The 25,128-nt window shown below is 42.1% G+C and overlaps 1 protein-coding gene, 1 long non-coding RNA gene, 1 other non-coding gene and 1 pseudogene across 3 annotated transcripts; 3 read left to right on the forward strand and 1 right to left on the reverse strand.

Annotated features, from left to right (window-relative positions):
- The first annotated feature begins 37 nt into the window (after window positions 1-37).
- Window positions 38-1,233, forward strand: LOC122052869. Its single transcript, XR_006132126.1, has 2 exons — window positions 38-290; window positions 886-1,233. It is a non-coding gene; the product is annotated as an uncharacterized LOC122052869 (long non-coding RNA).
- LOC122054526 lies at window positions 378-485 on the forward strand (annotated as a pseudogene).
- Window positions 557-653, forward strand: LOC122054523. The gene has a single exon (XR_006132815.1). It is a non-coding gene; the product is annotated as a small nucleolar RNA Z103 (small nucleolar RNA).
- A 16,773-nt stretch (window positions 1,234-18,006) lies between the features above and the next one.
- LOC122052870 (surfeit locus protein 6-like) lies at window positions 18,007-19,452 on the reverse strand. Its single transcript, XM_042614604.1, has one exon. It carries the CDS (start codon window positions 19,396-19,398, stop codon window positions 18,307-18,309), a length of 1,092 nt encoding a protein of 363 aa, XP_042470538.1. The 5' UTR covers window positions 19,399-19,452; the 3' UTR covers window positions 18,007-18,306.
- Window positions 19,453-25,128: the final 5,676 nt, after the last annotated feature.

The raw sequence follows: 25,128 nt of genomic DNA on the forward strand, positions 1-25,128 counted from the left end.
TGGACCTGAGATCTATTGGCCCATTTCGTCCGCAGTTGCAGCCCATGGAGCCCATATTTTAAGCTTCGCCGCCGCAATACAAATTCTGCTTTCTATCGGACTAATACCAAGCCGTTGTTCCGCTTTATAATCAGTGCTAGGGTTTCTTGTTCCCCCTATAAATACCTACTTAATCCATTGTTATACTCCCTCAACTCGATTTTGTGTTCCAAGTTGTTCTACAAATTAGGGTTCCCGGCTTTGCAGCCTTCGGTTTCGTATTTGTCATCAAGCGAAATTTTGTCTTCCAGGTGCGAAAATTTCGTTGCTTTTCTGGATTTAGATATTCGTCATATTTTTTCTGTTTGTTAACATGGAAGATCGATGGAAGCGGTCTATTTGATGTGATGATCCTTTCCCCAAATGATCGACTGTGAACACAGTGAGCGTCTTAATCTTTTCTGCTCTATTTTGAGTAGAAAAACCAAGCCAGGATTCTGATCTCACTTCCTAATCTATCTATTTTTTTTAAAAAAAAAGTTGTTTTTATCCGATGTCCAGATAATCAGTAGATTATGATGAGATGATGAGCCTTTCCCCAGATGATCGACTTTGAACATGCTGAGCGCTTTTTTTTTCTCCTTTGAGGAGATCAAGCCAGGACTCTGATCACCATATACTTCAAATGAAAAATAAAAAACTCTTTTCAAATTCGATCCTTTTTAGAAATGTTTGTGTAAATTTTAGATGGTCGCCATTCAAACGGAGCATCCGCTTTGATTGTTTTGTGGCAATATCATTGGGCGTGATTTCTTCTTTTTTTCGAAAATTGCTTATGTTCATCTGGTCTCTTCGAGGACGGTCTCATAAAGAGCCTTGGGTTGTTTGATTTTGTTTCATGTTTAGCTGGATCATCTCTGTAACAATGCCTCCATCAGAAGATGTGGCACTTGTTGAATCATTACGCTTGTGTTCGCGCTCAGTGAAATATGCAGAAATTTGCTGTTGCGTCTTTCCTCAACATCGGTAGTCTCCATCACCCATCACTGAAGCCCGTTGCCGTCGATGTCGCCACTGAAATTTCTTGTAATTGTTGCCTGTAAGACTTGATTGTGAGCGTCTGCAGCCATACAATTTAGTAGATGTTATTCTAAATGCTATTTTGGAGGAAGTGTTCTCTGATTCCTTTGTTGTATAATATCAGGGTGTATTCAATTCAAGTTAAATAAATTATTGTAACTAAATTGTTCAAAATGAAAAGAAAAGAAAAGGTTAAAAAATTCTTTGAGAAAAATTAGATGGCCATTGCAAGTGCAATATATATTTTTTTAAAAAAAAAAACACATCTTATTTGCAATAGCATTCAAATTAAGCTACTAAAATTGATTCCAACCAAAGATTTTAATAAGTGTGATAAAAAAATCATGCTAAAAAACTATAATTATAGGTCTCTTCCTGGATAATAGTTGTCCTTCTGGTGAAGAACATAAGGATGTTTGAACAATAAATAGGTATAGAGGATTTTGATTATGAACTAACACTCCTAATAAGTAACACACTAAATGATGTAGAATGATTCAAAAGAACTTCCACTATGCCAACAAAAGAAAATTTGTTTCCAAGTAAATAAATAAGCTAGATGAAATATTGCAAGAATTTAAAAGAATATATGATAATAAGAATGAAATATTACAGGAATTTAAAAGAAAATGGTGATAAGAATCGTCAATTTATTAAAGGGTGTAAGCAGTTTGCGAATTGATCAAAAGCATATTATATTTGTTGTACATAATTTTTTATTCTTCCCACCCCTCTCACCTTTGATCATATCAGACTCGTGAGGTATAGAATTTAATTGATTCTTTCAATTATATTTTAACACTTTCGATTAAATCAAAAATAAACAATGGATAGTACCATTGGACTCTTTATATTCTTAGAAATCCGTAGGATCTTAAATGGGTTTAATTGGATCTATTTAAATTTATCAGTGGATCTTGACTAGTCCAACGATGTCCTCTGGTGTTTATTTCGACTTCATTGAATGTGTCCTCTGGTGCTTATTTCGACTTCATCGAATAAGCAAAACTATAAACCATGTGCGTCTGATATGATTGAAACTTACTGATAGACCTAGATAGGCCTAGGGTTGTAAACGAGTTGAACTCGGCTCGACTTGACTCGATTTATACTAGCTCAACTTGAGCTCGAGCATGTAAAGTTGAGCTCGAGCTTGAGCTCTGCATTTAATTATGGGTTCAGCTCAAATTTTTTTATTTTTTTAATAAATCACTTGATATATTGTATGTTATACAAATATATTATTATCGGCTCATTTGGCTAGACGAGTTAGTAATAATTAGGCTTAAACTCGGCTTGATTTCTAATCAAGTCAGCTCAAGCTTAGTCAAATTCGAACTCGAGTCTAATTTTAATCAAATGGCTCACGAGAGACTTGACTCATTTGCACCCCTAAACAAGTATGATTTAACATATTTTAAGGTTCCATGGATTTTTTTTATATTGCAAGAAATTTAACAGTTCTCTCTATTATTTATTTTAACTTAATTGTATTTAAATGTTATTTAAATAATAAGCTAAACTCTAAACTCCATGGGACTAATATGAATTATATCATAGCCACTTTATACATGCAACAAAAAAAAAAAAAAAGGAAATAAAAAGGAAGAGAGAGTAAAAAATGTTGCGTGCATAAAAGAGAAGAAGAAAAAAAAAAAGACTAAAGGGGTAAAATGGAAAAAAAGAAAAAAAAAGACTAAAGGGGTAAAATGGAAAAAATAAAAAATTGAGTGCATCATTTGATAAATACTAAAGTATAGTACGTCTTTTAGTCAATTTCGAAACTTGTGTGCATCCTTTAGTAAATTGTCAAATAAAAATTCATGAAAAATGAATAATGATCATGCACTGGTTGACATTCTCCTCCTCTGTCTACAAGAAGTTTTCTTAAAGGCTGTTAGAGTCATCAATTTAGGTTGGATATGTTGGGTTGGCTTACCTCACCAAATAATTAAAACGGATTGGACTAAAATTTTGTCAACTCATTGAAAGATAGGTCAAGGTAGGCCAACCCGCATGGACCCGTAACCCGTGCAAGTCAACCTATGGTGGTTTTTAGTTGGGCCACATGTTAAGGAAATGATGAAGCAATCGTTCATGCACTTTAAATGGTCGTTGAGGTCTCTTGACACTTCTCTCATATTCATCAAAAGCTAAGAGCAAATTTATATATATGATAAACTCAATTAGTCTCATTAACTAGCCCTAGGGTGATCGACTCGACCCCACGAAATTTTTCCATCGAGCACCAGGGTAAATCGGAAAGCTCTCGCGGCGAGCGGCCAAGAAGTCCAATATCCTTTGGCTGCACGTCCCATTTGGGGGAAATATTCTTGCAAATTCATCATAGCTAGGGATCAAATCGTGGATATCTGGGTGACAACCTAGATACTCCGCCGCTGCACCATAGCCCTGAGGGTAGAACTAAGAGCACACTTACTGTTTTTTTTTTTTGTAGTACATTGATGCAATTGAGATTACCAGATTGGTTTATAAGCATCTTTGTGGGCTTTTTAAACTTGCGTTTTCCCGAGTAATAGATGTTAAATTTATTTTCTTTCATGGACATTTTCTCTTAACTAGCTGAGCAACATGCGAGCCAACCCAAACCGTCACGGACTATTTTATTTTATTTTTTGATGGACCTACGGTTGACCTGACTAACCCAGTTTGTCTTGAGTTGGGTTGAGAGTTTTCCAATCAGCCAAAATGATGAATTGGTCCGCTCCATCCCTGTCAAATGGTCGCTCGCCATGGATTGGCCCAGCCCGGATCAGCTTTGACAACTCTAAAGGCTATGGTAATGGAGTCTCCTAAGAGTATCTCAAATGGGGGATATTTGAGAGGAGGGATATTTATCCGAGGGGATATTTGTTGGGTGATTTTCCTTTTGTGAGATTCACCAAAAGGTGGGCTACCATATTTTTTATTTATTTTTAAGAAATAATTATTATTTTTAGACATTTTTAGAGGAAAAAGAAATTAAAATCGAACGTGGGAAAAAAATCAAAATTAAAAGTTAATCAATGTTCATTTTTTCCCAACGTTGGACAACGCTAGTTTCCCCCCTATATATGCATTATTATTTTAATCTGTTTTCATCAGTTCTACACTCATTGCATACAAAAGATTTAAAGAGAACTGGATAAAAATTCTAATCATTAATATAAGGATTTATTCAACTATCCAAATATTGATGAAGATTCTAGTGAAAAAAGTTTTCGAGTTCGTCTTAATTTCCTCAATCCTCAATTTCCATTTCCCACTCAACACCCACCAAATTCCCAAACTTTTTCATATCCACCACCATATTATCATAATTTTTAAAGTTATCCAAATTCTTTGAGTGGTGACCATCGAGTTCCGTTTTATACATATCCTCCAGAATATTTTGGCAGAGTAGTCAATATTTCATGCAAGCCTCATCTCATGGAATTAATCCGCTTCAATTACCGGAAATTCAATCAAATGAATTGAGAAGAGTTAGTGTTAATGCAACTGACAGTGATAAAGGTCCAGAAATACTTTATGTAGTCTCCGATTTATAATTTCCTCTATTCTCATCTGAAATAGGGGTTGACGATATTATTCTCAATCAAGCACCAGAGATGGGCAACGAATCAGATGAAGATCATAGCAAATGAACAGTGGCAGATGATAAGCTCCTTGCAGCGACCTAAATAATTATGAGTGATCATGTCCAAGTGCTAAGTCGACGAACGCTGGGGACGTGACACTCTCCGCTGTCTCCGACTGATGGTGTAGATCTCCGGCGAACCTGCAAAGGAGCCGAGCCGGGAGGGGTTTCCCGACGACGACTCTCCGACGCTCAAGTCAGGCAACGAAGAAGCAAAGTAACGTTACTGTGGCTACAGTGATCAAGATTGCATACCTCCGTCGAAGTATGGGGGTCCTTATATACGACCCCGAGGGAGGCGCAGGCACGCTTCTCGATGCGTGCACGCTTCTCCCAAACATACCTCAGTAGGTCATGTTAGAAAAGCATGTCTGACGTCATTCCGCAATCGTCCGAGCATATCCCGGATGTGGCGGTGGAAGCTTCCACCATTCGATACTCTGTCCACTTCTGCCGCCAACCATGTTGTTTGTCGGCGGCAGGTGTCTCGAGGACAAAGTTATCACTTGTCATTTTTGTCTCTTTGCGCCATTACTTATCTCCGGGCCGAGCGGACCAGTCGCTCGGCGCTCATAGCCTTTGGGAATGCTCCGGTACCTCAGATCGGGGGGGAAAGCCATGCTCGTGTGCTCGGCTGGGATTGCGCCTTCTCGCCCTGTGGCTCGGCCGCTTGGCATGGTCGCTCGGCTTAAAGACTCTTTTACCTTGAGCATCGGAACCCGCCCCATGGTCGGGTTATCTTTCGTTCGGCCGCCTGGGAGACCCGGGTCGGGTGCTCGGTCAGCCGGATGTCTGGAGATGGTCCGCCAGACCGCTCGGCACGACCGTGTCGTTGACCCTTGATCTCCACGTGTCGTTGACCCCCCGCTACCGTGGGTCCCTCATCCTTATTACCAGATCACATGCCTCCCTCTCAAGTCTAGTCGAAGGAGGTGTTAAGTCCGACTGACTGGACTATGAGTCTGGCCAATCGACAGCCGACCCGCCAATATCGAAAGTACGAAAGTATACCTCCGCTCGACCCCTATGGGGTCGAATATAGCCTGTCGGCTAGTTGTTGAGGGTTGCCCCAATGCTGGTGATGATGTCCTCGGGATCTTCTCGGAATGCGTGCAAATCTCCGCCATTATGATTGAGCACGCGGGTTCTACCTCGTGATGGGGCTTATTAAATACTTTCCTCTTACCGAGTGCCATGTGGCGCGGCTGACGTCTTTGTACGGCCGCCACCTTACGCCCGATGCGTTGTCCGTTGGTTTGAAATGGACGGTGCGATGTGGGCCTAGGTTCCTGTGACCTGAATCCGACGGCTCAGGACGATAAGGCATAACCCTATAAAGCCTTCGCCCTTCTCCTTCGCCGCACCTTCGCCTTCGCGTCCAGAAGCCTCCTCCGGCTCAATGCCCCCACGACCATGCTCCTCGGCATTCCGGCGATCCCTTGCCTTTTTCCTTCGCTTCTCATCTTCTTTGTAAGGTTCTTTGTCTTTCCCTCTTTCTTTCTGTGTTTTTTTTGCGTTTTTGCCGAATTCTCGTCTTTTGGTTACTGTTCCGTTCATCTCCCTCGATCCTTTGCATTTTCTCCCAATTTCCGCTTTCTCCACTGTTGTTCCGACGATGGCAAGTTCCTCTCAACCTACGGACCTCGCTCTCAGCCCATGGTATACCACCATGAAGTCGCGGTTCGATCGGCGCGATGCCGAGAGCCTGATTAACGCTTTCGACATCCCTTTTGATTTCGAATTGATCTTACCTTCTCCTTGTGCTCGGCAACATAACCCTCCGCGCGACACTATCTGTTTTTTCCGCGAACAGTTTACAGTCGGTCTGCGATTTCCTCTCCACCCCTTCATCGACGAAATTTGTAACTTCTTTGGCATTCCGCTCGCCCAGTTGGTTCCCAACACTTTTCGCCTTCTGTGCGGAGTTGTGGTATTATTTAAGATACACAACATTCCCCTCCGCCCGGAAGACTTCTATTATTTCTACTATCCTAAGCAATCCGAACCGGACACTTATCTGTTTCAGGCTCGGCCCGACTTAGTCTTTTTTGATAAACTTCTCTCTTCCAATAAACATTGGAAAGAAAACTTCTAATTTTTTTTTCTTCGTATGCCTGGGTGGCTCCCTTTCCGCACTAAATGGCAGGTCGGACCACAAACCTCTCCCGAGCTGAAGAAGTTTAAGACCCGACCGAACTATCTTCAAGCAGCGAATCTTCTAGCCGGTCTGAACCTCGACATTAACAAGCTTCTACCTGAAGGAGTGATATATATATTCGGTTTGAGTCCGAGCCGAACCCCTCTCCCGAGCAGCTTTGGTAAGAACTTCACTTGTACATTTGCCTTGAGTTTTAACTGATTTCTTTCTCCTTTCCTTGCAGCAAACATCGTAATGGAGTCGGTGCTATTCGGGATTTTGAAAAAGAAAACGGTCGCGCTCGAAGCCGCAGCGGCCAAGGAAATGGAGCAATTGGGCATTGCTCCGGTCGGCTCTCACGAGGATGAGAGTGAAGCGTAGGCAGGGGAGTCGACCGCTCAGGCTTCGCCTATGGATGCGGCTGGCGGTGCAACTTCTAGCAAGGAACCGACCGTTCGGGAAGAAGACTCCGAACTGGAGGACGAGCTCCCGCTCGACAGGAAAAGGCGGAGAGTTGAGAAGCCTCTCCGTTCGGCAACCTCCGTAGTGCAAGCGTCCGAGCGGACGGGCACCACCTCTCAACGCGGCAAAGCACCATCGGTCGAGGCGCTCTCCTCCGACCAGACTCCCTCTCAGCTGGATGCGCCTGCGACCCCCATCGAAGCGGTGTCGGTTAGCTCCCTTCCTCCTGCACCACGCCGAGTCCTCCGCTCGGGCATTTTGTCCATAATGTCCAACCCTACCTCTGATCCTTTGGCGTCCGCTCAGACGACTCCGGACCGGCGCCGCACTATTAGGGCCACCCTGCACCTCCCTACTGAGGCGTTTATGGTCGAATCCGATCGGCCGACAGCTCTCGAACATATGATCACTATGAAGGGGCCCCTTGCTGATATGTGGGCGGACGCCCGGGCCCGTGTGGCCATGATACCGCTCGACAAGATGGCTGACAGCCACATGCAGCAGTCCACAGGGGTAAGCTTCATTTCCTCTTCTTTATGTAGCCTTCCCGGTCGGCCTTTTAACATTTCTGTGTACATCAGCGATGGGTGGAAAACATTGCTATCGTCAACCGTTGACAATGGTGGAGGAGGAGCTGAAAAGGCTGAAGAGTCAGGGCGGCCCGTCCTCTTCCCGAGGCCCCCTTCAAGTCTAGTCGAAGGAGGCGATTAGTCCGACTGACTGGACGATTGTTTAGCCGAGCGGCTCATACAAGAAACCACCCCCGCTCGCCCGATGTGGTGCTGACTACGGCCTCAGTCAACGCCACCATCCCTCGGATCTCCTCGGAATTCGCACCAATCTTCGTCATTAAGGCCAAGCACGCGCTCTGTGCCTCGATAAGGCGCTTATTAAATGCTCTCCCGTGGTGGAATGCCACGTGGCATTCCTGTCGTCAGCGTACGGTGACGGCGCCGCGGGTGATGAGACCGAGGCGATACGAAATGAACGGCGCGATGCGTGCTCCGATTCTCGCAACCTGGATCCGACGGTGGAGGCCGCTCGGGCTCCACTTTATAAAAGCTTCACTTTCTTCCTTCGCCGCATTCTTGTTCTTGCGTGCCTCACAGCTTCTCGCTCTCAGTTCTCCGGCGACCCGGCTCCTTTGCTCTCCGACGATCTTCGGTGTTCTTCCTTCGATCCTCCTCTTCGTTATAAGGTTCTCCTATTTTCTCTCCTTGGTTCTGGTGTTTTCTTTGCATTTCTTTCCCAAGTTTTCATCTTCGGGGTACTGTTTCGTTGCCATCTTCTTCCTTTCATCCTCTTTCGTCTTTTTTGGTTTCGTCCGCTCGTACTATGGCTAGCTCTTCCCAGCCACAAGACCAAGCCCTCGGCCCATGGTATACCACCATGGATTCGCGCTTCGATCGGCGCGACGCCGACATTCTGATAGATAGTTTTGACATCCCCTCCGACCTTGAAATCATCCTACCCACAGATTCCGCTCGGCCACACAAACCGCCACGCGGAGCCTTTTGTGTTTTCCGCGACCAGTTCACTGTCGGTCTGCGACTTCCAATTCATCCCTTCATCATTGACGTCTGCAATTTTTTCTGCGTTCCGCTCGGAAGCCTAGTTCCCAACACTTTCCGCCTTCTGTGCGGTGTTGTTGTCCTATTCAAAATCCATAACATTCTCCTCCGACCGGAGGTTTTCTACTATTTCTACTATCCTAAACAATCTGAGCCAGGCACTTACATGTTCCAGGCTCGACCCAGTTTAGTTTTCTTCAATAAACTACCCTCTTCCAATAAGCATTGGAAAGAATTTTACTTTTATATTCGCCTTCCCGAGAGGGCCCCCTTCCTAACAAAGTGGCAGATCGGACCACCAACCTCACCAGAGCTCAAAAGGTTCAAAACCCGGTCCCCCGTTCCGGGAAGTCAACGCCACGTGGAAATCAAAAGGTCGAAAGACCGATCGGATAAGGGTTGACCAACCGACCGACCGGGGTCTAGATGAAAGCAACGGCACCCCGGCGGGGAGTCGGGGTCCCGACGCTCATGTTGAACAGGGTCGTATGGCCGAGCGGGTAGCCCGCTCGTCCAAAGACATAAAGTAGCAACACTGCGAACAGTCCACAGAGCACACGACCGGGAATCTCCCGAGCGAACCAACACTTATGACCAGCCGGACATGAGAGAACTGTCGGTCTGCCGGACGCTCGGTATGGCGTAAAAGGAGAAAAGGTCAAGGGAACATCTTCTGACAGCGGGCACGTTCGGCGATCAGGCCATACGCAGGATCTTATGACAGAGGGTTCCGCTGTCCCATCAGAGGCGTGCTCGGACTGTAGCAGTATGGTGTCAGGTAAGCTTTTCTGACGAGCCCATACTGAGGCATGGGCTGAGGACACGTATTCACCTCGGTATGTGTGCATGAGCCCCTTCACAGCTCTATATAAGGAGTCTCACACTTCGCCGGAGGTACGCATTCTCCGATATTGAGAGTCATTTCTTTGTTGTCCACTTGCCTGACTTGAGCGTCGGAGGTGTTGGATCGAGACGCGCTAGAGGGGGGGTGAATAGCGCTCGTGGCTATAATCGTTCAATTATCGGAATCGTAAAACGTAAGAGTTAATGCAGCGGAATAAAATGACACAGAGAGACAAGGGATTTTTACTTCGTTCGGAGCCTGTGACGACTCCTACTCGAAGGCCCGCGATCCTTGATCGCTTTCTGTGGGCAACAACTATAAGCTCGATAAGAGTACAAGTGTTACAGTTAAGTATTAAAAAGAATACAGTTATACCGACGACAATATCGTAATCTGAAGATTCAGAGCTCCGGGTCGTCGATGTCTCGCAATAGCACTTCGGAATCGTCTCGTGAGCAGCTTGTAGCAGTAAGATCACTTGAAAGTTGTTGTGAGGAGCTGCTGGTCGAAACCCCTTATAAAGGGTGTTCAAGGCGCATTCTACTGTTCACCAAGGCGCCTTGAACAACCGAGTCAGCCGGGGAGATGAGGAGCGAACTGGTCGAATCTTATCACAGACTCAAGGCGCCTTCCATTCACGAGCGCCTGTTCAAGGCGCCTTCCTGTTCATCAAGGCGCCTTCTCCGACCTTGCATCAGGCGCCTCAAGCTCCATGGGCGCCTTGGACACTGTTCATCCGATGCTTTAAGTTGCTCCTTTGCACTGCAGAATCGTTAGTCCCAAACACTACCTGCAGGACAAAGTTAGCACATAATACAATAGATATTATAAATGAAGTATTAACAGTCTCCGGATTGTCCGAGTTTTCCAAGCGGAAACCCTAGGTCGACCCGACGCCTCCTGTTCTCTACAGCGTCCTCACCTACTCCACTCGGAGATTTACTGTGCCAGCACGATCATCCGGATCGGCTGGACTTTCCGGACCTTCTGCTGGACATCCGCTTCCGGCTAGTCCGGACTTTCACGTGGTTCGCGACACGGGACTTTTCACCTAGGGTTACCACCCCCTAGGACTTTTGCCTGAAGCCATCGACCTGCCAAGACTTCCCGCATAGTGTTACCACCCCCTATGACCTAGGGTTACCACCCCCTAGGGTTTTTACCTGCCTAACCGCAGCTAGGACTTTTGCCTAAGTCTCACTTAGGACTTTCTTGCAAGCTCCATGAACTTTGTTAGATAACACCACCACTTAACTTTGAGCCCTTTGCCATAATCAAAACTCAGGTTCGATCATCTGGTGCTCACTGCACCAACAATCTCCCCCTTTTTGATTATGACAATCTTGGTTCAAAGTTAAGTAAAACATAACTTTTAAATAAAGGAATAAATAATGAAAGTTAACCAGAAGCATCAATGCATAAATAAAATTTAAAGTTTATGCTCCCCCTTTCATTCTTGATTTCTTAACTTTGACTTTTCTCTCCCCCTTTGACATAAATCAAAAAGAGTTAAGAAAAGAGAAATAGTCTAGTTAATTTAAGCTCCCCCTAAGGGGTAGCATAGTTAAGTACTCAGACTTAAAAAAAAATTTAGGTGAAGTACTTAGCTCAATTCATAAGGTGTTTGAAAAGAATTGTTGCATAGATAACTTAGATTTTAAGTTAATGCCATAATAACTTCTTTGAGTTTAGGTGTCCAAGCATGAATCAAATTAAATTATTTAACTTGATTGGGTATCAGAGCCCTAAAGGAATTTGTTTAGCCTTAAAGTACTAGCATGACTCTGTTTATTCCCCCTTAATTAATGCCAAATTAAATTCTTAGGGTCTTAGAGTACAAGCATAAGAAGAACTTTATATTATCCTAATTCCAGCTCATCCATTCTAGATTATCAAACATGTGCAGCTTATGAATGAGTTTGAGATGAGATTATTTGAAATTATTGAAAATTTAAGTTCCAAATGAGAAAATGCTAAACTTTTGAGAATTTATTGAAAATTAATTAGAGTTAACTTTACCAATCAGAATTTGATAATTAAATATTAATATTTTGACAGTAATTGAATTAATTTTAAAAGATTTTTGAAGAGAATTTTCAAAGGGATTTTTAAATAAGTTTTTCAAAAGATTTTTCAAATCATTTTTATATAAGTTTTTCAAAGATTTTTGAAATGATTTTTAAATAATTTTGAAATTGATTTTGAAAAGATTTTTGAAATAATTTTTAAATAATTTTGAAATTGATTTTGAAATTAAGTTTTAAAAGATTTTTGAAATTAATTTTTAAATAATTTTGAAATTGATTTTGAAATTAAGTTTTAAAAGATTTTTGAAATGAATTTTAAATAATTTTGAAATTGATTTTCAAAAGATTTTTGAAATGATTTTTAAATAATTTTGATTTTCAAAAGATTTTTGAAATGATTTTGAAATTAAGTTTTAAAAGATTTTTGAAATTAATTTTTAAATAATTTTGATTTTCAAAAGATTTTTGAAATGATTTTGAAATTAAGTTTTAAAAGATTTTTGAAATTAATTTTTAAATAATTTTGATTTTCAAAATATTTTTGAAATGATTTTTAAATAATTTTGATTTTCAAAAGATTTTTGAAATGATTTTGAAATTAAGTTTTAAAAGATTTTTGAAATTATTTTTTAAATAATTTTGATTTTCAAAAGATTTTTGGAATGATTTTTAAATAATTTTGAAATTGATTTTGAAATTAAGTTTTAAAAGATTTTTGAAATGAATTTTAAATAATTTTGAAATTGATTTTCAAAAGATTTTTGAAATGATTTTTAAATAATTTTGATTTTCAAAAGATTTTTGAAATAATTTTGAAATTAAGTTTCAAAAGATTTTTGAAATGATTTTTAAATAATTTTGAAATTGATTTTGAAATTAAGTTTTAAAAGATTTTTGAAATGAATTTTGAAATTAAGTTTTAAAAGATTTTTTAAATGAATTTTGAATTAACTTGATTTAAGTTAATTTTAGTTTTAATTTCTTAGTCATCTCACCCGATCTAAATTTTCAATCAGGTAATCCTATAATTGTGGTGAGATGAATTGTGGTTCAGTTTAAGGGGTTCGTTTAACTTTGTGTTAGATTCAGGTTTAGCTTTGGGTTCAACAAGTAAGCATTCTTTGGATAAACTTCTGGGCTATGGTGAGTCACAAGGAACTCATTAAAGTAACCATGCCTTCGAGGTTTTCCAAATAGTCTTACCCATTGAACTTAATACTAAAACTTGGTCTAACTAGTTAGGATCCATTTAAGGGTAGCTTAGGTCAGTTCCACTTGGCCAAATGCACCAGGTCGAAGCCATATCTTCCTAGACATGCGATGCCCAAGCTTCCCTAACGTACTATCATCCAAAAACTTCACCAGTACTGTTAGTAAAGTTAAACCTAGCCTATTTTATCTAACCTTAATTACCCTACCGGGTAGTCTACTCTTGTTTACCCATTTCGGGTAGATTAAGTTCGGTTACCCAGTCGGGTAATTTAGTTGGGAGTGCCAGCTATTCTGGATCCTCCTTCTATTGAATTTTAAATTTCAAATTTTGAATTTAATTTTGAATTCAAATTTTGAATTTGTAATTTGAATTTTGAATTTTTGAATTTTAATTTCGAATGTTGAATTTTAATTACATTTCGAATTTTAATTTTTTGAATTTTAATTTAATTGTTAATTTTAGATTTATGAATTTTGAATTTAATTTATTAAAATTGTTTTCCTTCTTGCTCCCCCTGGATCATAGCCTCGATATGGTCTATCGAGGTAGTGGACCTGATCCTTGGGGACCCAATATTGTCCAAGTCCAATTTGATTAACTAGGTTGGACTTGGGGACCCATGCTTGAATTATGTTCCGTTTATTTCTATTTACCAACGACAGATATGATCTATATTTAGTTTTGGGCTTGAATCCAAGTCCGGATTTGTTGTAAACGGCACGCTGTTTTCCAAGAATCAGATCCAAATTTTTGGAACCCAACGTAAAGCGTTCTAACGTATCCTTGAGTTCTTTAATTTGAGTTTTCAAATTGGAATTTTCTTCCTCAAGTTGTTGGACTTGAGTTGAATTTCCAACTTGAACTGACTCAGTTAAAGAACTCGAGTCAGTCGCTTCCTTAAGGGCTATTACTTCCTTTTGGAGCGACCTAACCCGGATGTTGGATTTAGCCAATTTTTTAAGCAAATAAGGAACTAAATTTCTTAAGTCATCTATTTGAGTTTCGGTGAGAAAAGAACTTACAGTGGGGATCGGGCCTTCGGAAACGGATGCGGATCCGTGGCTTCGCTCGGACTCTGTTTCTGACTCGTTCTCGGCTTCGGACTCGAGTTCGGACTCGATTTCGTCAATTATGTTAGCCTGCGCCGGTAATGCGAGAAAGCTCGTTGGTTCTTCTTCCTTGTCAGTCTCGGATTCGTCTGACGACTCGGACCAGGTTGCTTTCAATGCCTTTCTTCTTTTCTTCTTGTTTGGGCAATCTGGCTTGTAGTGACCTTTTTGGTTACAGCCGTAGCAGGTGACATCTGATCTGTCCTTTGTGTTCATTTGAGTTGCCTTCTTCGACTTGCACATCTTCCGTACGAGTTTTATCAACTTGGAAATAACTTCGTCTTCGTCTTCTGCGTCTGATTCATCGTCTTCATCCTCGGTTATATTAGATTTGCGCCTTGACGTCGGTTCACGCGTTATGCTAGTACCTGCAACCAAAGCAACACCTTTCTCGACCGGGCGTGCATTAGTCTGCTCATGCAATTCTAATTCAGAAAACAATTCATCTAGTTTTATTGAGGATAAATCCTTGGAAACTTTGTAAGCATCAACCATGGATGCCCACAAAGTGTTCCTCGGAAAAGCACTTAGCGCGTACCTTATTACGTCGCGGTTTTCCACCTTTTGGCCGATCGCATGAAGCCCGTTGAGTAGGTCCCGGATGCGTGCGTGAAGCTGGTTCGCCGTCTCACCTTCCTGCATTTTAATATTATATAATTTATTTAAAATTAAATCACGCTTACTTTAGCGTCTGACGTGCCCTCGTGCAGCTCGATTAGTTTGTTCCACAGCTCCTTCGCACTTGAAAATGGTCCGACTCTATTCAGTTCTTCTTTTGTCAACCCGCATTGCAGCATACAAGTTGCTTTGGCATCAGCTTCGACCTTCTTTCTTATGCTGGTATCCCAGTTAGTGCATGAAACGAGTTCTCCAGCGCCGTCAAGTGGTAGCTCGAGACCGGTCTGGATGATGATCCACATCTCGACTTGCGTCTTGAGATGGTAGATCATCCGGTTCTTCCAATAGGTAAAGTCTTTGCCGGAGAAGAGTGGGGGGCGAAAAGTGCTAAAGCCTTCTTGGAGGGCCATTTAAAAGAACCTTGTCCACAAAAAAATAGCAAAAAAAATGTACCAGGACTTGATCCTGGATTAGCAGTGCGGTATGGAAGGATAGAAATAGAAGTTCACCAGTTTCGAAAAAAAATAATAAAATATTATAAAAAAAATATTTTAAAAGATATTATTTCAACTTTTGCCAAATTCAATATTTTATCAACACTAATAAGCCGTGAAAAGGATGATAATGAATTTTTCGAAAATAATTTTGGAGGGAAAAAAAATGAAAGGCGTAAGGTTTTATTTTTACCCTATACACACGATAAAGCCACAAAAAATGCTTGAATGGTGGTTGCACCAGTTCAAAGCGACCCCGCTCTGATACCAATTGTTGGATCGAGACGCGCTAGAGGGGGGGGTGAATAGCACTCGTGGCTATAATCGTTCAATTATCGGAATCGTAAAACGTAAGAGTTAATGCAGCGGAATAAAATGACACAGAGAGACAAGGGATTTTTACTTCGTTCGGAGCCTGTGACGACTCCTACTCGAAGGCCCGCGATCCTTGATCGCTTTCCGTGGGCAACAACTATAAGCTCGACAAGAGTACAAGTGTTACAGTTAAGTATTAAAAAGAATACAGTTATACCGACGACAATATCGTAATCTGAAGATTCGATGTCTCGCAACAGCACTGCGGACTCGTCGCGTGAGCAGCTTGTAGCAGTAAGATCACTTGAAAGTTGTTGTGAGGAGCTGCGGGTCGAACCCCCTTATAAAGGGTGTTCAAGGCGCCTTCTACTGTTCACCAAGGCGCCTTGAAGCAGTAGTCGGCCGGGAGATGAGGAGCGGGCGGTGAATCTTATCACGGACTCAAGGCGCCTTCCCATTCACGAGCACCTTGTTGTTCAGGCGCCTTCCATTGTTCATCAAGGCGCCTTGGCGGCTTCTGACCGACTCGGCGTTGCATCCGGCGCCTCAAGCTCCATGGGCGCCTTGGACCTGTTCATCCGAGGCTTTAAGTTGCTCCTTTGCACTGCAAGATACGTTAGTCCCAAACACTACCCTAAAGTTAGCACATAATATAATAGATATTATAAATGAAGTATTAACAGTCTCCGTGTCTGACTTCGGGTTTCCAACCGGAAACCCTAGGTCGACCAACGCCTATTCCCTCTACGGGGAACGCGTCCTCACCTACTCCACTCAGGAGATTTACCTATTGCCAGTACGATCCTCCAGATCGACTGGACTTTTGCTCGGCATTTGACGCTTCCGGACTTTCTGCTGGACATCCACTTCCCGGCTAGTCCAGACTTTCACGTGGTTCGCGACACCAGGACTTTTCACCTAGGGTTACCACCCCCTAGGACTTTTGCCTGAAGCCATCGACCTGCCAAGACTTCCCGCATAGTGTTACCACCCCCTATGACCTAGGGTTACCACCCTCTAAGGTTTTTACCTGCCTAACCGCAGCTAGGACTTTTGCCTAAGTCTCACTTAGGACTTTCCTGCAAGCTCCATGAACTTTGTTAGATAACACCACCACTTAACTTTGAGCCCTTTGCCATAATCAAAACTCAGGTTCGATCATCTGGTGCTCACTGCACCAACAGGAGGATCGTCGCCAGGAACCCCTTCCCGGCCCGACTTCCTTGCAGGTTCGCCGGAGGTTCGTACGACCAGTCGGAGATCTACGTCAGTAGTTCGGAGAGCGCCACGTGCCCAGCGTCTGTTGATTCAGCGTTCGGACAGGATCAGTATGTATTTTTTAAAATGGGTGGTAATATACTACAATACCAATCGAGATAAGGGAGCAAAAAAGAGAATTGTAGAGAAAGTAAAATCACATTGGACTTTGTTTAAAAAGATTGTGAATATATATAATAGAATCTATAATAAATGGTATAATGATCGACCAAGCAGATGGAATGATGATGGTGCAAGCTAATGAAGAATACAAGAATACTTTTAAAACTAATTTCCAATATGAACATGTGTGGAGGATCGTGAGATAGTCCGATATATGTTCCTCAATCCTCAAAGCGACGAGCTACAAAGAAAGCAAGAATATCAAAATCATCATGTGCACATACCGGCTCTTCTAATCCTAACATAATTGTTGATCTACATAATAGAGAAGTCCGATCTAGTTCAATGAGACAGAATACAACAAAGAGGAAAGACAAAGAAGAGCAGATCTAATTGATGAATTAAATCAGGCTGTGCAACAGTTAATGACACATTTTGAAGAGTATAATAACAGTAAGAAAGTAGATCAACTCATCCAAGCACATCAACTCCTCGTAATGGACACACGGGCCATGACAGATGAAAACTTCAAAATAATCTAACGATATATGAGCAACTGAAGAAAAAATTGAACATGTAATTAATTTCTATCGTTTACTTTATCCACTCCTTGTTTATTTTATTAATTGTAATTTGTAATTTTTATGATTTATTCGTATAAAGTAGTATTTTTTTTAAATTTATGTGTCTTCTATTACATTTTTCTTAAAATTAAATATAAATTAATAAAATATTCATGATTTATTAAATATTTGATTTATGAGATATTTAATTATGAAATTAAGGATATTTTAATAGTAAAATATTTAAAGAGTAATATAAAAATAAGGAACACAAATACTTAGGAGAATGCTCTAAATATCACTATCCGTTGTGAATGCTCTAAGAGTTCAATTTCCATCGACGCCCGGCACTCATGGTTCAATTCCCACGACATACTGCAATCATGGTTCAATTCATTTTCCTTCGGTGGAATGCTGAGTTGTGCACTTACTGAAGCAAATTGCTATCTAACTGCAAACAGTGGGTTTAAAATATGATTGAATCCAAAAAAGAAGACAAACAAACAAATTTAAATCAGTGGAGTGGAAGAATTACAAATGAATGAAATTTATGGCAGTCCAAACCAAAAAAAAAATGCAAACTGAAACAACCAAACTAACAGAAGGAATAGAGTTCAGGTTGCTTCTTAAACAGTTACTTCTTTAACTCTAGATATGTTTGTGCATACAAAATGCTCATGGAGATCCACGGATGTCCTGCAAATTAAACTAGGACTGAGGAACCGTGAAGGCGCAGTCAAATTCAGGAAAATAATAATCACTTCAACATGGACAATGAATATCAACCGGTAGAAAGGGAACATTGCAAGATGTTTATACTCCAGCTGATACAAGAAGGAAGGCTAAAGAGTAGTCGCCCATTTCCTTCACCAAGGACTCATCTATTAATGTATCCTTCCTTCCGACCTTCAAAGCCTGGGCGCATCAATTTCTTCTCCCTCTTCTCGATGCGCCTCGTCCTTTTCTGGTGGATCCTTTCTTTTATATTTGCTGCCCTTGTCTTCTGCTTCTCAGCCTTAGATTTTTCCATGATCTTAATCCTCTCCTTCCAGCTCTCCGCATGCTTCTGTTGCCTCTTCTTGTCCTTCTTCATGCTCTCTTTTAACAGTTTTGGGTCATCATGTACCTTAACACCTGCAGCTCTGCTCACAGCTGCCTTCCAAGAATGCTTCTTGGAGACCACTGCTCCCTTCTCAGGATCTTTCTTGGCTTGCACCAACTTCTTGGCATTTTCCAGCTGATGCTTCTTAGAAAGCTTCCTCTTTTTCCTCCTATCATTGTCCTCGCCTCCCACATTGATCTTCCCGAATGAGATATCAGGAGCACAAGCGCCTCCATCACGGTTTGCCATCTTCCTTTTCGTATTCCCCTTGCTGGACTCAGTCGCCTCTTCCTTCTTTCTATCAGAAGCTGAATCATTTTCCTTCTCGTCCTTCTTCCTATTTTTGCTCCTCTTCTCCACCTTATCCGGCCTCTGCTGGATCAGAAGCTGTGGCCGGGTATTGCGACCAGATCGAAGCTCATCGATGCGATTGTGAAGTCGCTTCCGGAGCTCCTCGTACGTGAGGGAGGGACCCTCGAAGATGGACGGACGGGGGTTCTCGACGTCGTTCTCACTCTCGCCGCTTTCTTCATCTTCTTCACCCTCGCTAGTTTCTGCAGCAGCATTCGCGGCATCTATACTCTTCTTTAGGTGATCGAGGGTGGTGGTGGTGGACTTGGCGGGGTCGAAACGAGCGCGGCGAGATTTCTTAATGTTTTCCCGGGATTCTGCCTTGACGGCGGCCTTCTGAATCTTGGAGAGGCCATGGAACCAGGGTTTGTCCTCGTTGAGGGGAAGGTAGTAGCGCGCGGGGATGAGCTCCACTAGGCGATCGAAGAAGAGGGAGTGGGTGTCGATTAGGGCTTTGAGGTCGACGTTGGTGTCGCGGGCGGTGGTGGAAGAAGCTCGGCCGTCTTTTTTCGCCATGTCGGAGCGCTTGCGATGAGACAAGAGGAGAGGGGCAAGGAGTCGATTTATTGATGCCCTACTAGGCTTCCCTTTTAGGACGATTCCAGGCCCAATAATGATTGGTTCCTGCTTGGTCTTAGGTTTTTGGGTTTTTTTTAACAAAAATTTTCTGTTCTATTGCTTTGTTTGTTTTTCTCACATAACCCACTAAATTGTCATGTTTATACATTAGAATTCTAATTTTAAGTCCAGCTATTAGGGTCCGACTAATTCTAGATATGATAATCTGATTTTGCAAAATGTTGTCACCGGAGAAATTGAGAAGTCTATATGATGGATGATCCAAAAATTTTCTACGAAACATATCACACTTATTATTATCATCACACCGTAGTTTTAGGATTTATCTTCAATATGTCATTTCAAATGAGTCTAGTGGTTAGCGCTTGAGGTGTTATCATCATGAGATATGGGATTTGAATCTCGGCCAAAGTCGGGGTAAATACCTCCCTTATGTGCTAGTCACTATTCCAAATGCTAGTAGCCGTCCGTGATTTACCTCCTCCGTGTTAGCTCTGAGATGAGTTTGTTGGGACCTTGACGTTCGCTAGAAGGGGGTGAATAGCGTCTCACTCAAATCGTCGCTTCCTACAATGGTTAGTGTGCACAGCGGAAATACAAGATAAACACTAACAATAGAAAGCAAACCTAACACGTTAATTTAACGTGATTCGGAGATAAAGCTACTATTCCACGGCTGTTCGTAAGGTGGACGATCCCGATCCGTCGGTGGATGATTCCCCGGAGAACTTCCGGCTAGCTCACGTAGTTCATCGTGGGTGGAGAAACCTCGCCACAATCTCGTACAAGCACGCTAGATCACTTGGGCATTTGGAGACTCTAATTAGGGTTAACCACCACTAATTTCGTCAACATCAACCAAGCTTCCAATGCTTGGTTATATAGGCCACGGGTTAGAAAACCCCACCTCCCAGTCGACTGCCAAAACATGCAGTCGACTGCCCTTCGTAGAAATTCGACCGTTGCAGCCCAACGGCTCGATACCAACCCTCTGTTCGCTACCAGTCGACTACACCAGTCGACTGCACCAGTCGACTGATGAAACCACCAGTCGATTGCTACAGTAATGCTACAGTACCCTACTTTTGGGATTTTATCCCGAGTACATTCACTCAGCACTCGTTTTCGTCCGACCAACCTAGACCTAGCCTTCTAGCCTCCTCCATCAGCCTTGCATCCCTCGGATGTCTCCCCATCCTTCACGTCTTGCCTTATGGAGCTTCCATCGGCCTTGTCATTGTTGTCGGGTCTTTCTTTGCCAAGAGGTTGTGCCTCAGGGACTTCATCCATTGCCAAGTCACACTTGGACTTACGTTGCCAAGACTACATGCTTGGACTTACACCGCCAAGACTCATCCTTGGACTTTCCTTCTTTACCAAGCTCACACTTGGACTTACGTTGCCAAGACTACATGCTTGGACTTACACCGCCAAGACTCATCCTTGGACTTTCCTTCTTTACCAAGCTCACACTTGGACTTACGTTGCCAATACTACATGCTTGGACTTACACCGCCAAGACTCACCCTTGGACTTTCCTTGTTGTACTTGTATCCTGCACACTCACAATGCATATCAAATACAACAATAAACCTAACTTAAACCTTTGCCCAAACATCAAAACCTAGGGTATCCAGATTGCTCCAACAATCTCCCTCTTTTTGATGTTTGACAACCCGTTTAAGTTAGGGAAATAATATAGCAATACATATGCAAATAAATAAATGTAATCTACACATGCATAAATCTTAGAACCTAATCCTAGGCTCCCCCTTCACTTAAGCTCCCCCTTGAGCTAGGATTTCTTGCAAAGGTAAACTTCTCCCCTTTTGTTGATAAATGAGCAATCACTCTCCCTTCACCTAAGCTCCCCCTTGAGCTAGAATTTCTTGCAAAGGTATGTAAGTTTCTCACTTAAACCTAAACTTCTCCCCCTTTGCCATACATTAAAAAGAGCTCCAACAATATCCCAATTATTGGACTCTTTGACCTCTAATGACCATAAACATCATGTATTAATCCCCCATAAGATTACATACATATTCACCACTCTTTTTGTCATTTTCTAATGCTTGAAAAATATTTTCAGACCGTATCAGTCGACAAGAAGAAGTATCAGTCGACTGCCCCCATGAAAACGAGCTTACAGAGACATTCTGTGCTCGTAAACAGTGTTACCAGTCGACTGGTACAGTTACCAGTCGACTGGTACACTATTCATGAAAAAATCAACCTTTTCTGACCATCTTCATAAATGTGCCAGAAATTCCACATACCTCCAAAAATTCCCAAATTTTGTGGAGAGGTTTATTTTAACCTTGTCTACTTGGAAAAAATATATATAAAAATATATTTATCACAGATCCCAAGATTGACACAAAATTCAAAACTAGCTAAATGGTTCAATTAAACCTTGACTAAAGTCCTAGTTTTGGCTTCCTCTTGATGTATCTGCCTATACTAAACCATAATGCATCACTAGCATTAGTTTATATGACATCTATACATCAAAAACTAATTTTCATGCAATATGAACCCAATTCATATTTCTATGCATGAAACTCAACTCAATTGTGTCAACCCACTATGTTAGAGACTTAAGTCCGTCTCCTAACCACTTGGCACATTTGATAACTCATCTACCATGGGTCCCAAAGGCTCTTCCTAACCTTAGTCACCTCCCTTGGTGACTCATCCACTATGGCTAGGCCACTTTGGTGCACCTCGGGTGATACTTGGCCTACAAAACTCACCTTCTTAACCTTAGACACATTGTCTTTGGTTAATTTCTTTTTGTCCTTAACCTTGGACATCCCATCCTTGCCATAATTATATGTCACCCTAGCATATTCCTTCTTATTGGCCTTGGATGACTCTCCCTTGTCTTTGGTCACACCTCTCTTACCAATGTCATGTGCTACCTTAGCACTTGACCTCCTTTTGGTCTTGGAGGGACCTAATTTGACATTTTTGGGTCTTTGACCACCCAAATATATGTCAAGTCCTTTAGGTCCAATAATGAACCCCTTTAGGATTTTCTCCATTTCCTCAAGCTTTGTCTTCAAGGCTTAATTTTCCAATTCTAGGGTTCTAACCCTAAAGTCAACATGTCCACCTTGGGCATCCCTAGACCTACCCACCTTCCTAGGCATATGTCTCCCTTTCTTGGGATTAATGTTTAGGTTTTCAACTACCTTCTTCTCCTTAGGCAAGATAGGTTGTTTCCTTTTAGGTCTATCATTTGAAAATGATTTCCTAGGGTTATCACCAACATTAACCCTATTCGTATCATTATATCTAAAACCATAAATATGCATGGGAAAATAATTCATATTATTTTTAACATACATGAAGAAATTTGAATTTGAACTTAAATTCAAATTAGGGTTTACCTTACCCTTTACCTTTGGAGCTTCCTCTTGACATAAGCCTCCATTCTTCCTCCACTTCTTCTCCCACTTCTTCAAGTGTGCCAATTTCTTGAGCTCTCCTCTCCTTGGGCACTTTGTGTGGTAGTGTCCCCACTCACCACACGTGAAACACCTAATGTGCTTCTTCTCCTTTTTCTTCTTCCTACAACTCACATTAGTTTCTAAATTAACTTTAGGGTTTACCTCCTTTACCTTCTTGAGCGAAGGACACCTACTCTTGTAGTGCCCTATCTTACCACACTCAAAACATTTGATGTGGTCTTTTGTGCTCTTATTGATAGTTGAGGTGGAGGGTTGAGCTTTCAAGATCTCCTCTTCCTTGGATTGCTCTTCTTCCTCTTCATTTGAAGATGTGGACGACTCCACTTCTTCCTCCCTTGAAGATGTGGATGATACCTCCTCATCTTCCTTCTCCTCCTCAGATGTTGAACACGTATCAACATCCGATTGGTCCTTCTCCTCTTTGACCAATGAGTCATTCTCCTTGGGCTCCTCCTCTCCTTGGATTGGTGTAGGACTCTCATGAAGCGCAATTACCTTTTTCCAAAGGTCACTTGCGTTCTCGTATTCACCTACATTCAATATCGCATTAAGAGGTAATAAATTAATTAAAATTTTAGTTACCTCCTTGTCCGTCTCCGATTGCTCCCTTTGCTCCTTGGTCCAATATCGACGTGGGAGACGTTTTCCCTTCTTGTCCGTTGGAGTTTTAAACGGTTCCTCCAACGCAATCCATTGGTCCCAATTCATTTGGAACCACATCTCCATGCGCTTCCTCCAATAGTCAAAGTCCTCGCACTCGTATGGAGGTGGGATTCGGATGTCCCATCCGAGAGGTCCCTCCGACTCCATCTTCTTCCTCTAGCCGCTCTCTTGGCGATTAGTCCAACAAGAGCTCACCTTGCTCTGATACCACTTGTTGGGACCTTGACGTTCGCTAGAGGGGGGTGAATAGCGTCTCACCCAAATCGTCGCTTCCTACAATGGTTAGTGTGCACAGCGGAAATACAAGATAAACACTAACAATAGAAAGCAAACCTAACACGTTGATTTAACGTGGTTCGGAGATAAAGCTCCTATTCCACGGCTGTTCGTAAGGTGGACGATCCCGATCCGTCGGTGGATGATTCCCCGGAGAACTTCCGGCTAGCTCACATAGCTCCTTGTGGGTGGTGAGACCTCGCCACAACCTCGTACAAGCACGCTAGATCACTTGGGCACTTGGAGACTCTAATTAGGGTTAACCACCACTAATTTCGTCAACATCAACCAAGCTTCCAATGCTTGGTTATATAGGCCACGGGTTAGAAAACCCCACCTCCCAGTCGACTGCCAAAACATGCAGTCGACTGCCCTTCGTAGAAATTCGACCGTTGCAGCCCAACGGCTCGATACCAACCCTCTGTTCGCTACCAGTCGACTGATGAAACCACTAGTCGACTGCTACAGTAACGCTACAGCACTGCTACAGTACCCTCCTAATTTTGGGATTTTACCCCGAGTACATTCACTCAGCACTCGTTCTCGCCCGACCAACCTAGACCTAGCCTTCTAGCCTCCTCCATCAGCCTTGCATCCCTCGGATGTCTCCCCATCCTTCACGTCTTGCCTTATGGAGCTTCCATCGGCCTTGTCATTGTTGTCGGGTCTTTCTTTGCCAAGAGGTTGTGCCTCCGGGACTTCATCCATTGCCAAGTCAGACTTGGACTTACGTTGCCAAGACTACATGCTTGGACTTACACCGCCAAGACTCATCCTTGGACTTTCCTTCTTTACCAAGCTCACACTTGGACTTACGTTGCCAATACTACATGCTTGGACTTACACCGCCAAGACTCACCCTTGGACTTTCCTTGTTGTACTTGTATCCTGCACACTCACAATGCATATCAAATACAACAATAAACCTAACTTAAACCTTTGCCCAAACATCAAAACCTAGGATACCCAGATTGCTCCAACAGAATTGACAGGGCGTTGGAATAAGCATATTCACCTTTTACCATCAGGATTATCCTCAATAGCACATATATTATTACCATCATATCATAGTTTCAAGATTATCAATTTGGATAGATTAGATGAGTTTGAATCGAGTTGAAGTAAATATTTGATAAAAAAAAAATCTCAATCTAAACTTATAAAATTTTTAAATCTGAATAACCTGACTAATTTGAATAATTTGATAAAAATATTTTTTTTTATCATTTTCTCTATAATTTTTTATTTTTATTTC

The sequence above is a fragment of the Zingiber officinale genome, chromosome 3A, assembly GCF_018446385.1.
Source record: "Zingiber officinale cultivar Zhangliang chromosome 3A, Zo_v1.1, whole genome shotgun sequence".
In the NCBI taxonomy this organism is placed as follows: domain Eukaryota; kingdom Viridiplantae; phylum Streptophyta; class Magnoliopsida; order Zingiberales; family Zingiberaceae; genus Zingiber; species Zingiber officinale.